Source organism: Salmo salar, chromosome 04 (genome assembly GCF_965601325.2).
Source record: "Salmo salar chromosome 04, fSalSal1, whole genome shotgun sequence".
Taxonomy (NCBI): domain Eukaryota; kingdom Metazoa; phylum Chordata; class Actinopteri; order Salmoniformes; family Salmonidae; genus Salmo; species Salmo salar.
The window spans coordinates 78,645,076-78,660,959 of NC_138294.1; the positions used below are offsets into that span (position 1 = coordinate 78,645,076).

At 40.7% G+C, this 15,884-nt stretch overlaps 1 protein-coding gene across 13 annotated transcripts in view; it reads right to left on the bottom strand.

Annotated features, from left to right (window-relative positions):
* Positions 1–7,240: 7,240 nt before the first annotated feature.
* The window catches only part of pica (Phosphatidylinositol-binding clathrin assembly protein), a 69,247-nt gene continuing 60,603 nt past the window's right edge, over positions 7,241–15,884 (bottom strand). For 12 of the 13 annotated variants that reach the window (XM_014197885.3, XM_014197883.3, XM_014197886.3 and 9 more), the window contains 3 exons: positions 14,737–14,796; positions 10,972–11,076; positions 7,241–8,887 (listed from right to left, as the gene is read on the bottom strand). In XM_014197885.3, coding sequence (XP_014053360.1) covers positions 8,873–8,887; positions 10,972–11,076; positions 14,737–14,796 — 180 coding nt within the window. In that variant the 3' untranslated portion in view covers positions 7,241–8,872. 13 annotated transcript variants of the gene reach the window in all.

Below are 15,884 nucleotides of genomic sequence, written 5' to 3' on the forward strand. Positions count from 1 at the left end.
ATCCTTACCTCCAAGCCTTTATTCAAATTGGTTAATCTTTGGATGCTGACAGCAGTCGCACCATTCTAAGACATAGCTTTGACTGTAGCCTACAAAAGCCTATTCTTGCTCTTTTCCCCCGATCCATCAAACACATTTGGTGTGTCATCATAGTGGTCTCTGACTTGTGGTCAGACTCACTCAGGTGGAACAAATTTAAATTTGCGCCTTTTTTCAAAGATTGATTTGAATGTCATTGAGAAAACAGAGAAGTGTCAAATATTTTTTTGCAAACATCCTTTCTGAGTTTAAAATTAATACTCGAAGTAATCATGTAATTTTTCAAAAGTATCTGTAATGCGATTACATGTTTTTGCTGGTAACGTAACGGATAACAGTTACCGTTTTTTTGCAACCCTTACATGTAACGGATTACATGTACTCCGTTACTCCCCAACCCTGGCTAGCTGCAATCTGAATTGAAAATCCCTACATGTAAAGCCTTATTTTTTGTGATCCATTAGCTACAGTTTAAGTCGTAAGTTTACATACACCTTAGCCAAATACATTTAAACTCAGTTTTTCACAATTCCTGACATTTAATCCTAGTAAAAATTCCCTGTCTTAGGTCAGTTAGGATCACCAATTTATTTTAAGAATGTGAAATGTCAGAATAATAGTAGAGAGAATAATTTATTTCAGCTTTTATTTTTTTCATCATGTTCCCAGTGGGTCAGAAGTTTACATACACTCAATTAGTATTTGGTAGCATTGCCTTAAAATAGTTTATCTTGGTTCAAACATTTCGGGTAGCCTTTCACAAGCTTCCCACAATAAGTTGGGTGAATTCTGGCCCATTCCTCCTGACAGAACTGGTGTAACTGCGTCAGGTTTGTTAGCCTCCTTGCTTGCACACGCTTTTTCAGTTCTGCCCACAAATTTTCAGAGGTCAGGGCTTTGTGATGGCCACTCCAATACCTTGACTTTGTTGTCCCTAAGCCCTTTTGCCACAACTTTGGAAGTATGCCTGGGGTCATTGTCCATTTGGAAGACCCATTTGTGACCAAGCTTGAACTTCGTGACTGATGTCTTGAGATGTTGCTTCAATATATCCACATCATTTCCCCTTCCTCATGATGCCTTCTATTTTGTGAAGTGCACCAGTCCCTCCTGCAGCAAAGCACCCCCACAACATGATGCTGCCACCCCCGTGCTTCATCGTTGGGATGGTGTTCTTCAGCTTGCAAGCCTCCCCCTTTTTCCTCCAAACATAACAATGGTCATTATGGCCAAACAGTTCTATTTTTGTTTCATCAGACCAGAGGACATTTCTCCAAAAAGTACAATCTTTGTCCCCATGTGCAGTTGCAAACCTTAGTCTGGCTTTTTTATGGCGGTTTTGGAGCAGTGGCTTCTTCCTTGCTAAGCGGCCTTTCAGGTTATGATGATATAGGACTTGTTTTACTGTGGATATAGATACTTCTGTACCTGTTTCCTCCAGCATCTTCACAAGGTCCTTTGCTGTTGTTCTGGGATTGATTTGCACTTTTTGCACCAAAGTACGTTCATCTCTAGGAGACAAAACGCTTCTCCTTCCTGAGCAGTATGACGGCTGCGTGGTCCCATGGTGTTTATACTTGCGTACTATTGTTTGTACAGATGAACGTGTACCTTCAGGCATTTGGAAATTGCTCCCAAGGATGAACCAGATTGGCGGTCTGCATTTTTTTTTCTGAGGTCTTGACTGATTTCTTTTGATTTTCCCATGATGTCAAGCAAAGAGGCACTGAGTACACCTCAAATGACTCAAATGATGTAATTTAGCCTATCAGAAGCTTCTAAAGCCATGACATCATTTTCTGGAATTTCCCAAGCTGTTTAAAGGCACAGTCAACTTAGTGTATGTAAACTTCTGACCAACTGGAATTGTGATACAGTGAATTATAAGTGAAATAATCTGTCTGTAAACAATTGTTGGAAAAATTACTTGTGTCATGCACAAAGTAGATGTCCTAACCGACTTGCCAAAACTATAGTTTGTCAACAAGAAATTTGTGGAGTGGTTGAAAAATGAGTTTTAATGATTCCAACCTAAGTGTATGTAAACTTCCGACTTCAACTGTATTTAGAAAATAATGCTTCAGAAATGCACAAGGTATGTTAACTCTAGCTAGCTAGATACAGTGCCTTTGTCTTAGAAATAGATAGATAAATTAAGGCTCTGGCTACATAGAGCTAGAGGCTTTGAGCACCAGAAAATGACATTGACTCCAACCACACATTCCCAGACTATGACTTTGTGTGGTATTTAGACTCCAAGTGAAGAGAAAGGAAATACAATAGTTCTAGGAGGTCAGTCAAATCGAGGTAAAAAAAGTAAAGATGTGCAAATGTGAATTCACATGGTCTGTACTCATTTTCCATTCCCTAAATCTAGCTATAAAATATAAAATGATTTGTAGTGTTTGTGCTTACACAGAGGGAGCAGTTGAAAGAGAAGCAGGTGGGGTACATCAAGGTATTATGGAAGCAGGCTAAGGACCAGGAAAGGAAGCAGGAGCAGAGAGAGGTGGTGTGTCACGTCCTGACCAGTATAAGGGTTATTTGTTATTGTAGTTTGGTCAGGACGTGGCAGAGGGTATTTGTTTTATGTGGTTCGGGGTGGTGTTTTTTGTAGAAGGGTATTTGATTTAGGTATTCCGGGGTTTTTGGGCACTGTTCCTTGTTAATGTATTTCTATGTTTAGTCTAGTTAGTTGTCTTTCTATGTTTAGGTTAATGGGGGGTTGGACTCTCAATTGGAGGCAGGTGCTTTCTCGTTGCCTCTGATTAAGAGTCCTATATATGGGTATGTGTTTGGTTTAGTGTTTGTGGGAGATTGTCTCTTGTTTTGCGTGTGTGAGCGGTACAAGACTGTTTGGTTGTTCGTGAGTTCTTCGTCGTTTGTTATTTTGGTGGTTTCTTGGTTTCAATAAATATCAAGATGAGCATCCACATTCCTGCTGCGTTTTGGTCCTCCTTTCCCGACGACAACCGTGACATGGTGAACAGAAAGCAGATGGAGAAAGCTCTGAAGCAGAACTTGGAGTTGGTCCGTAGACAGGAGAAAGAACTGGCAGGTAGCCTCTACTAGGCTCTCCAGTAGGATATTATAACAATCATCAAGCATCCTGTCAATAAGTGTTTATGACCATTAACCGTTACTCCCCACCTAGAATACTACATTTCCCAATAATGTGTAATGAATGTTACAAAATGAATAAGTAAATTGTTTGTCCCTGTGCGTGCAAAAGAGCTGCACGCTGAAGTCAGCTGTCCAGAGCAGTGGTTCCCAACCTCCTTCGGTCACTGTACAGTTCGGGTTTATCTGGTACTAATGATTTGTTCTAAAGAAAAGCATAATAAGACCCATCATTACGTACCATAATAACATGGTACTAATCACTATTATTTCATTTTTTAAGGTAAGTACCAAACACTACCAGGCAAGTAGGAGATTCATCAAGACTGTTGAATAACGTTACCACACATTACCAGAGAAACACATCCTCTTCCTCCAGGGGGCTTTCCAGAAAGATCGAAAGGAAGATACCTAGTCAGTTGTACAACTGAAATGTGTCTTCCGCATTTAACCCAAGCCCTCTGAATCAGAGAGGTGCAGGAGCTGCCTTAATCGTCATTGACGTCATCGGCGCCCGGGGAACAGTGGGTTAACTACCTTGCTCAGGGGCAGAACGACAGATTTTTACCTTGACAGCTCTGGGATTCGATCCAGCAACCTTTCGGTTACTGGCCCAACGCTCCTATCCTAGGATTAATGAGCAAGACAGCTAACTGTCCAAAATAACTTTGTGTTTTTGGTAAATATAGATTTAAAATAAGGTATTATTACCTGAACATCAACAACAAATATACAATATTTTTTTTAATGAACCAGAAAATCAACAGTTATGTGGCTGTTTATCAAAGTTAGCTGGCTAATTTAATAATCCTGTTTTCTGGAATACCCAACAGCTTGCCATTTACACGAGAGAAGTATCCATTATGGAATTATGTTTCCATTATGGAAACAACTGGAGGAGGAGAACCTTGATCACAAGTCAACTGTTTGAGCATTGCCTGGACGACCTGCAAATCTCAACACAACTGTTCATCCACATTCAGATAGATGGCCATTTGTCCTGATGTATTGGCAGCATTAAGGGATAGGCTACTATCTCTATCTTTTCACTGTCTGTCACATTGTGTGACATGACATGTCATGTTGGACTGAAACTGGATAGCCTGGTCCCAGATCAGTTTGTTTTGTATAGCCAACTCCTATGGTCAATGTCATGCCATTTTTAGGCAAGACAGCCCAAACAGATCAGCTTTCCTTGCTTTCCACCTGTGGTCTCACTCATTTCTCTGCTGTCCTGTCCACAGAAACGTTTTCCTGACTCAAGCGGAAGGACTGGTACCCTCTGACTCCACAGTACAGGAGACCATCATGAAGAAGAACGCTCTGCGTGGTCCACCATCAGGGGATGACAATGTTTTTGTATTTTTTAGTATTATTTGACAAATCCTTGTACAAATGGCAGCAAAAAATCTGAACTAAAAGTACCACTTACAATGAAATGATTAAATACGAATTATTACAAGTTAACAAAACACAGTTAATATACAAAAAATGTATCTTTAACTGTTTAGCAGGCAAACCAATGCTGGTATGGCACTGCAATGATAACTCTCGGCTAGATTTAGGATGTCTTTCCAATTGAAATTATACAATTTTTTTTTTTGTTGCTAAAAGTGATGACATATGTCCAGTGATACCAGTAGTGTTGCTCCTTGACTAGAAGAAGGGAAGAGCACAAGAGGGATAGAGTAGTGACTCCTTGTCACTTTTGGAGTTTGTCTGTGCAACAGTTGCTGCCACTGTATTGACAAGCATATAGCATAAATATAAATATGTTAGCCTTTCTGAAATACACTTACAAGTTTCTTAATCATCTGATATTGCAACTTCATCTGTGGAGAAGTGCCCAGATGATACAAATTTAAATGATCACAATCGTCTGAAACAATAATGATCAATGCACAATTTCACATTTGAAATGGGAAGCATAGCTGATGGGCGAACAGAAATACACCAGATCATTTTTGATCCACAATTAAACGTTTACAAAAAAAATTTGGGGGGGGGAGCGACATCTGTCCTATGATTGTTTTACTAACCAATCTGACCATAAGTAGGCACCAGGGTGGGGACGGGAAGCCACTGAGTCACACCACCCTTCCCAAGACTATTTGGCAACACTCATTTCCCTCTGAGACGGCATGACCTCTCAGCTAAACTCAAGATAAAAACTTAAACCAACAACGGCTACCACCAGTACGTCCCTCTCTTGGAAAATGGTGCATTCATTTACTGAGCTTCTAATTATGTTCGACCCCTAACCCTAAAAATTTTTTCTCCATGTTGGGTACTGTACGTGCTTTTATTTTCAGTCAATAATGAATGTAATTTGAACCCCCTCCATCCTCCCCATTTCCAATGATTTTCATGGTTCCCACCAGACAGGGTAAGCAACAGCCCCGTATCTCCCCTCCACCCAGCAACGGAAGCATAGCGGGCTCAGAAGCAGGCCAAAGAGCTGGAGAGGGATGAAAGGAGTGGCAGCTGCAGCGAGGCAGCCCACAGGCCAACAGAGGACCTCAGTGTGCTACTGTACGGCAGCCAGACCCACCTGCAGGCAAGACCCCTTTAGGTCCTCCTCAGGCCATTCTTGTATTCAACTCATCAACTGGAGTCGAAAAATAATTGATGTCTAGACGTCTATGGGCGTTTCTCAATAATCATATGGTTTCCTCTACTTGCTTTTCCTCCATTTTCTTAGTAGCCAAAGTCCAATAGAACTATAAAGCTGTGCTGGCAGCCTCCAGTGGCATCTGTCTATGGATATATAGGTCAGCCTCAGCTGAGGGGCAGCACAAGCTAAAGTTTGTAGATAAATATTACTTTGTTGCTTGGGTTGGGTGTTCCTTATGTGTGCTGCTAAATTGGGTTGGGGGACCGAGTGGTGCAGCGGTCTAAGGCACTGCATCGCGGTGCTCGAGGCATCACTACAGACCTGGGTTTGATCCCGGGCATCCCTGGGGCTGAGGAGGAGCATTTGGAGCCGGGGTCTTGGATGGGGAAGGGCCCACCACATTCAGCTTCTGCTCCAGAGGTCCCAGGTGCATGTATCCCTGTTGGACAGCACCGAGCGGGGAGGGAGAAAGAAGGGGAGAAGTAGTCCCATATAAGAGATGCATCCTGTTTGGCCTGAGATTTCCCATCGCAACAAGGAAAGACATTGTTACTCTCAGATCGCTACTCTTTCACGATTGCGTCCACTGCCAAATGGAAGTGGCACAGAGGCAATCCCTAAGGCTCTCTCCACCCGTCCCTCTCCCTTCACTCTCCATAGCCTCTGTCCCTGGGACTTTTTATGGGGGGAGGATTCAATAAAGAGCTGAATGTCTGATTCAATACCTTCTGAGTCTAAAATTAATGGCATATTTGTCAATGGATAGCCAAGTTCTATGTAACATTCATGACTTTGTTTTAGCACCTTACGGAAATCATGTTCTCTTCAATACTGTGGTAAAATGAAATTCCCAAATGAAGTGTTATCACAAGTGATTTTTAACCTTTATTTAACTAGGCAAGTCAGTTAAGAACAAATTCTTATTTACAACGACAGCCTAGGAACAGTGGGTTAACTGTCTTGTTCAGGGACAGAACGATAGATTTTACCTTGTCAGCGCGGGGATTCGATCTAGCAACCTTTCAGTTACTGGGCCAACGCTCTATCCACTAGGCTGCCTGCCGCTACCGACGACCTGCCAGCTACCTATCATCCACAAGAGGTTCAAGTAGCCAGGCCAAAGCATGGATACACACACACACACACTTTTGTAAATCTAGCATTGGCCTCATGTTGGCATCAGAGACATGTATTCCCATTAAACATGCAATGAAACTACAAAGCAAGGGTCCGGGAATGTTTTCTTAAACAAATATGCCACATGATGCTTCACAGGGTTAAATCAGCCCTGGTTATAACCTGGGGAGAATTAGAGCGAATTATTAGTCTCCCTCTTCACCAAATATAAAACCCATCTACCTCATTTGGCCACTCAATACATCTGTATGTAATACAGTTGATTACAATTCATTATTATCCATCATCCATTCACATACACCCACACAAACTCAAGATACTGGGGCAAAACACGTTGTGGGAATTATTATTATTCTTTTTTTAAACACTGTGGAAACTGCACTTTATTGGAAAATCAACCAAAAGTCTGCATACATACATTCATTTATATATTTAATATAAACAAAAATATAATCTGCAGGGACAATGCAGTAAATATTTGATGAATAGAATAACCTTCTGGTTTTGACCATCCTGCACATATCCTTCCTATCATGGGATAGGCTCTCTTCTATATACACACACAAAGCACCGATCAACAGTGTTCCATTTCTCCCTGCTTAACTGGACCCTTCTGCCCACTTATCAGACATGGGATCAAATACTCATTTCACACTTTATCTGTGCTTGATTGAACTCGTCTGGCTTAATGGACCAACTGAATTGTCCCAAAACTGCTAACACAGCCCATCTGGCACTCTAGACAGGCTAAAGCAAACAAAGTATTTAAAAGATGTCCAATAGTATTTGAACCCAGGTCTGCCACTTACACAGAGAGCTGACCCACCAGTGACACAGTTTTTTCCCCTGCCTCCTGTGAAGATCACCTCCCTCTTTCCCCCAATCCCAGTGCTGGTCTATGTAAAGATGGCCCCGAGCCTGAAGGACACTCTGCACATTCAGGTTGGAAAGGCAGCCATGTAAAATAAACGACATGCCAAGCGTAAAGCATAAATGCGGATCCATCTCAATGCAATGCCGCCGAATCACAAATGTAGTGCTTTGCTAGTGCGTGAAAATGTTCCCTTGCAAAAACAAAAAAAGACCCTAGCTCACAGAATTGACTGTATTGAATGAATACCCTTGTTTGACGTCCATAACACCCCTTACACATGGAGGGTTGTGACTTTGAGCCACAAAGAACTGTGCTTGACATTATGCCGGTTCAGTGATTAGAGCTAAACTGTCTGTTGACAGTCAGTTACATTTTTTCATCTTTATATTAACTATTTTTTTACTCTGTCACTCTCAAACTCAAATTATACAATCAATCATAACCATGTATAAACCTGAATACCTCCCACATGGAAGAGTTCAATGACATTATTATTATTATTTCTTCCCCCCCCCATTTCCTCCGTGGGTAATCATAAATAAATACTAACAATACACAAGGAATGTCTACTGCAAACGTAATAAAACTTTTTTTAAAGAGAAAATATTGAAATCATGGTATAAAACGGAGGTTAGCGTTACTAATCAGTGATGGTTAAATTAGATAATGCACGATTGATGATCAGATCAAGCAATTCTTCCACTCGTCGCACTTGAACCCACGTCCTCACCCCAAGAACATCAAGCTGAGTGTGATAACCCACTATTTTTATACATAACAGCAAAGTCAAATGATCTCCCTTTCCACACCCATGTTTATCTTTGACAGAAGACAAATGGGATGAGTGATCCCTGTAGAGGGGTTATAACGGCAGCACACCTTTTCTCAGAAGACAAATGACAAAATGGGATCCTTGTCCTACGTATACTTGACACGTCTTGGACATGGCTTCCTCCCCTTGATTCCTTCAAGTCCTTTCTTATTTGGGCTGATATTCTCGAAGATGAGTAAAAACAGATTTTTACTTGAAAGTGAAAGTTTAGCTGCTTCTTGGTTTGTCTTCAGAGGACAAAAGCCTCCCTTTCAGGTTACATGAACTGCATCTGCAGAGAGAAAGGAAGGCCATGCTGAATACAGTCACTTTTTAAGAAGAGTTATCATTCAAAGCATTTGTTTCAGAAAATGATTATGCCAAACAACGTTCATACTCCTTGCTTTCCTTGATAACAAACCAAACTCTTTCACAAACATAGGCCAGAATACAACAAAAAAATTATTTGATTGTGGTTTTTTTTCCACAGGTGTTCTCAGATGTGTGTTTGATTTGCACAGCAGTGTCCATAATGGAGAGCATTGACACTGATTCAGGAATCGCCAGTCCCGTGTCATGACCTGTTGAGCGGTCCTCCGGCATACCACGGGACTGACCATTCTTTAATCCAAAATGCCCTCCATCCAGGACATACTGCTGGACAAATCCAACACACCTGAAATTGCAGTGCAGAACAATCTATTGAATTCCGGCCTCATTTAGCTTTAATTTGATGCAAATGTGATGTATGCAAACCAAAAATGTAAATTGCAGCATGATAAACAAACATAGGGCTGAAGTAAGTCCACTCTGGAGAAAATAATCAACATATTTAGCCGTCTACATTTGACTTAACTGTGTTAAAATAAATAAAATAAAAAAACAATATTACTCAAATACATGGTGGCATTTAACAGTCACCTTCCACAACATAATTTATGCAAATGTAGATTTGATATTTGATGCAAACCAAATGGGGCTGGGTTTTAAAAGAAATGTCTCAAAGGTTTATCAAGTGATAGATATGGTTTAATAACAGTACTACTTTTATTACGCTGTCAAAATGTCACATGGACCAATGTACTTTTTGAAAAGTGTTGTTTCACAGTCTCGGTCAGACTTCCGTGCAGACATGCAACGCATCTTACAGGTGGTTGAGTGACTATAAAGGGAATGACTGAGCCAGTGTTTGTCGTTGAAGCACAAATAAATCAACAAACTCACTGTGTACACGGCCAGTGGAGCAAAAGTTTGCAGATATGAGCATGCAGCCCAAACGCCAAGACACACACAGGACATGTAGCTAAAGATGTTCTACAAGAAATCCTTGAGAGAGAGCTGGGCAAAAGGGTCCTTTTCTGGCGCTCTGAGAGGACTCTGACTGGAGGGACTAGAAGCTGCCGAGGACTAGTTCAGAGAGAATGACAGGGTCAGGGGAATGGAGGAACAGCTAAAGAGGGAAAAAGAAACGGGAGGAGCGGAAAACCTAGCTACAGATATGAAGGGAATAGAATGGAGAGAACAAGGTCAGGTCCAGAGTGTAGCTGCCTAACATGTTCAGTGTGGAGGTAAAACCTTACAACTCTTGACATGACAGCAGATCAGAGTATCGTGCAAGAAAAGAAACCCTGCTTCCCCAAAATATATTCTCCTAAGGTTGCTACCATTCTGATTTAGAGTCTACTGAAGAGATGAAACAGGGATGAGGGTGTACATATCCATAGAGACTTACAGTCGTGAGTGAATGCATACATTTTCACAACATCACTGAAATGGCATGAGGGTGAATGTGGAAGCGCATTCTGAATAGAAGTCCCAAAACACCGAATTCCAATTGCCCTCCGGAATAGAATTCTTTATGCCACATTACATCATTTAACAGTGATATATGGAATACCCATGTGTGTATTCCAATACCACTTTTATGGAGAATGGGTTGTGGTGCTGGACGATGCTTCCTGCAGACAGATTTTTCCATACAGACAACAGGCAGACCACCTCAGTGGGAGTTAATTTGGCCACAGAATCAGACTTAGATAGCAGAGATCAAATCCAATTTTGGAATTAAATTAAAATTCCATAAATTTAAATGGAATTGACCCCATTCTGATAGATACTAGTTCAAGGATGTGGACAATTTAGCCAGGCACCTCTCCTCAGAAAGCAAGAAGAGTTGGGATCTGCTCCAGGGTGAACTTTCCCCTATGTACAGATCTATGATCAGCTTCCCCTCACCCATTCCTAACCATAGCCATTAGTGGGGGAAATTCTAAACTGACCCTAGATCAGCATCAAGGGGGAAACTTAACCCTACTCCTTGGCATCCGTTCAGATGAAAGCTACTGGGGAAGGGAGTAGAATGGAGAGCACCTGTACCTGTGCTCCTGGGCCCGGGCCAAAGGGGTTGGCCGGCCTCACAACCGGTTGGCTGTACATCATGGTGGGTTGGTTTATCATGGCCATAGAACCCATCTGGGGAGGCTGAAGAAAGACAAATAACCAAACAAAATTAAAATTGTGAAAAACAAAACGACATCCTGCTGAAGAAATGGCAATTATTCTGACAAAACTGCTCATGTTATTTCAGTGAGACATGACGGGTTATGTAGTAGTACAATGTCTCAGTCTCAAGCGCAGTGGAATTTGAACAGAACAAAATCATTGTTTAATTTCCTCGGCTGATTTGACTATGGTGACTAATTAACTGTAGTTCAAATATACAGTAGCTCCTTAATGAGACAAGCACTGGGGAGTAAAAGTTAACCACTACAGCTGAATCAGCCCATCTTGTGATGCATTGAGAGTATGAGTAGCGCTTGGCATTGTCAATCATTACAAGACATCTGTCACTTTTCCATTTGATTTGTCATGAACCCTTTGGCTCATCTGTGGATGTAGAAATTAACGAGACCATAGTTTACACTATACCATGCAATACACTGCCACAAATTGGTCCGAGTGTTACATGCTTCAAAAGCAAAACACTGATTAAAAACATAAAAAGGTATTCCCCATTGAAATATAATGAATAAAATGGCCTAGGAACCTCTATCCCTGGCAATTTAACTGGTAAAATAATGGGTACACGCAACGGCTGCCTGGTATTGAAATGCAATTATTTCCATGGTAATGTAGGAATGTTCATTCAAATGATGTTAACTGATGTGGCTCATGCAATGGAATATTTTTTGTAATGTCAGTTGAGTTGAATCAACAAATCACAGCACATATTGATGGGTACACTTCCTGTTTTACTTCTTGATTTTTACCTATGGCTGCCAGTCCAGCCATTAATCCATAATTACCTTGAATGGGGACGCCTGTCCTATTTATTCTATGGTATACATGCGGTACATGCGGTAAAGAGGTCAATCAAACCCAATCAAAACAATGGAACTGCAATGGAAATGGTGGGGGAAAGATCCCGAATCTCCTCATTACCCCCCAAGCAGAATTTGCCTAGTTAGTGTAAAATACACATAAACAATAACCTAAGTATAATGCTTGTAAGGATGTCAACCCCAATATATGTTCATGTGATCTTAACCAATCAACTGCATTACAGTTAAAAATGACTGACTACCACCACCGATTTCTAAGTGCTAGCTATGCCACCAGCTTATAAGAATGGGAGTTAGCGTTTAGCAGTCACTTCTTCTAAACCCGAAAAAGGGACAACTTATAAATGTTTTGCAGCGTAAACAGCCAAATGTATATCCAAATCAGACTTTAGTAACCACATTGTGGGCCTGTTACAATACATCAATCGTGACGGACAAAGTGGAGTGGCACTTTGGTCTGTAGCTCTCAGCAGCTCTTTAACCCCCCACAACATCACCGCCGCTGACAAGAGCACCAGCTCTCTCACCACCACCAACACATCACTGGAGTAGGGCTCTGACAGTCATGGAATTTTGCCTGGCCGTCCAGTCTTCAGTCAGTTGTTTGTTCCACAAAAATAATAATAAAAAAAAAAACGTTTTGACAGTTATTTTATTTTCATGATGGTCCTCATCCATAATCGTCAGTTACACGTTAATTGTGCCAGCCCTACACTGGAAGTCAACCAAATCTGTGCTACTGCAGTATTATGCTGGTGAAATAGTACATTTGAATTATTGTTAGGACTTGGCCTTTTAGCTTCTTTAAAAGCACAGGAATGGTCACCTTTGCATTGGAAAGGCCTGTATTCATAGTGTCTAGAAGTAGGAGTGCCGATACAGGTTCAGGCCCCCTCGGTCCATTCATTATAATGTAAAAAGGCCAAACTGATCCTACTATGATACGCTTTATGAACCCGGGCCCTGGAGTGAACCAGTGCTAAAGGATTTCTTTTTTTGCAGAAGTCAACCTAGCAAACAACAATTGTCATTGGTTCAAAGTAAGTGGAATGATAATTTCTTCCTGACAAACAGAAGGCTTAGAGATGTAATCAACATCAATTAATGTACTGAATGTGGTATTCACAAAGCTCCAAAAAGGTCTGCTACAGTATGGTGCAACATTCTCAGAACGTGTAAAAAATTATAATGTTAGATATACAGTACCAGTCAAAAGTTGATACACCTACTCATTCCTGGGTTTTTCTTTATTTGTACTATTTTCTACATTATAGAATACTAGTGAAGACATCAAAACTATGAAATAATGTAGTAACCAAAAAAAAGTGTTAAACAAATAAAAATATATTTCATATTTGAGATTCTTCAAAATAGCCACCCTTTGCCTTGATGAAAGCTTTGCACACTCTTGGCATTCTCTTAACCAGCTTCATGAGGTAATCACCTGGAATGCATTTCATTTAACAGGTGTGCCTTTTTGTGGAATTTCTTTCCTTCTTAATGCGTTTGAGCCAATCAGTATGTATACAGAAGATAGCCCTATTTGGTAAAATACCAAGTCCATATTATGGCAAGAACAGCTCAAATAAGCAAAGAGAAACAACAGTCCATCATTACTTTAAGACATGAAGGTCAGTCAATCCGGAACATTTCAAGAACTTTGAAAGTTTCTTCAAGTGCAGTCTCAAAAACCATCAAGCTTTATGATGAAACTGGCTCTCATAAGGACCGCCACAGGAAAGGAAGACCCAGAGTTACCTTTGCTGCAAAGGATATGTTCATTAGAGTTAACTGCACCTCAGAAATTACAGCCCAAATAAATGCTTCAGAGCTCAAGTAAGAGACACATCTCAACATCAACTGTTCAGAGGAGACTGCGTGAATCAGACCTTCATGGTCGAATTGCTGCAAAGAAACCACTAAAGGACACCAATAATAAGAAGAGACATGCTTGGGCCAAGAAACGCGAGCAATGGACATAAGACCGGTGGAAATCTGTCCTTTGGTCTGATGAGTCCAAATCTGAGATTTTTGGTTCCAACTGCGTCTTTGTGAGACGCAGAGTAGGTGAACGGATGATCTCCGCATGCGTGGTTCCCATCCTGAAGCATGGATGAGGATGTGTGATGGTGCTTTGCTGGTGACACTGTCTGATTTATTTAGAATTCAAGGCACACTTAACCAGTATGGCTACCACAGCATTCTGCAGCGATAAGCTCAAACCAGATGGAATGACGTAGTGGGACTGTCATTTGTTTTTCACCTTCAGGCTGTGTAAAGGGTTATTTGACCAAGAAGGAGAATGATGGAGTGCTGCATCAGATGACCTGGCCTCCACAATCAACTGACCTCAACCCAATTGAGATGGTTTGGGATGAGTTGGACCGCAGAGTGAAGGAAAAGCAGCCAACAAGTTCTCAGCATATGTGGGAACTCCTTCAAGACTGTTGGAAAAGCATTCCAGGTGACGCTGGTTGAGAGAATGCCAAAGGTTTGCAAAGATGTCATCAAGGCAAAGGGTGGGTACTTTGAAGAATCTCAAATATAAAATAAATGTTGATTTGTTGAACACTTTTTTGGGTTACTACATGATTCCATATGCGTTATTTCATAGTGTTGATGTTGTCACTACTATTCTACAATGTAGACAATAGTCAAAAAATTAACATATATAAAAAATAAATAAAAATCCTTGAATGAGTAGGTGTCCAAACATTTGACTGGTACTTTATATATAAAAAGGGTTCCGAGGCATGGCTTCATGAGATTGAAAAGATAAAGCCCCCCCCAAACTGCTTACCATTCCATATGCCATCATTCCCGTCGGCGTTGTTGCAGGGAAGGCCATGACAGATGGTGCCTGAGATGACACAAGCAAAGATGATCACTCAATGAACCAGGACACTTTTACAGAAAGTTACGCACTCCCTTTAAGAGTGTGCTCCTAATCTCAGCTCGTTACCTGTATAAAAGACACCTGGGAGCCAGAAATCTTTTTGATTGAGATGGGGTCAAATACTTATTTCCCTCATTAAAATGCAAATCAATTTATAACATTTTTGACATGCGTTTTTCTGGATTGTTGTTGTTGTTTTTCTGTCTCTCACTGTTCAAATAAACCTACCATTAAAATTATAGACTGATCCTTTCTTTGTCAGTGGGCAAAAGTACAAAATCAGCAGGGGATCAAATACGTTTTTCCCCCCCTCACTGTAGGGGTTCACATACTTTTTCCAACCTACACTGTGAATGTTTAAATGACGTATTAGGACAAGAAAAATACAATAATTTGTGTGTTATTAGTTTAAGCACACTATGTTTGTCTATTGTTGTGACTTATATGAAGATCAGGTTAAATTTGCTGACAAATTTATGCAGAAACCCAGGTAATTCCAAAGGGTTCACATACTTTTTCTTGCCACTGTGCACGCACATGCATGGTCCCTCAGTCAAGTATTGCATTTCAAGCACAGATTAAATTACAAAAACCAGGGAAAGCATAAATTACAAAAACCTTTTTTAAAGCATAAAGAAGGGCAGTGGTTGGTAGATGAGTAACAATAACAAATCAGACATTGAATATATCTTTAAGCATGGTCAAGTTAATAATTACGCTGTGGATTATGTATTAAACCACCCAGTCACAAAGACACAGTTTGTCCTTCTGAACTGAGCTGCAGGACGGGTATGAAACTGCTCAGGGATGTCACCATGAGGCCAATGGTGATTTTAAAACAGCTACAGAGTTCAATGGCTGTGATGGGAGAAAACTGAAGCTGGATCAACAACATTGTAGTGACTCCACAATAACGACCTAAATGACAGAGTGAAAATAAATTAAATATACAGAATACAAATATTCCAAAATATGCCTGTGCATGCAACAAGGCACCAAAGTAATGTTGAAAAAACCCCACAAAGGAATAACATTTTTGGCCTAAATGCAAA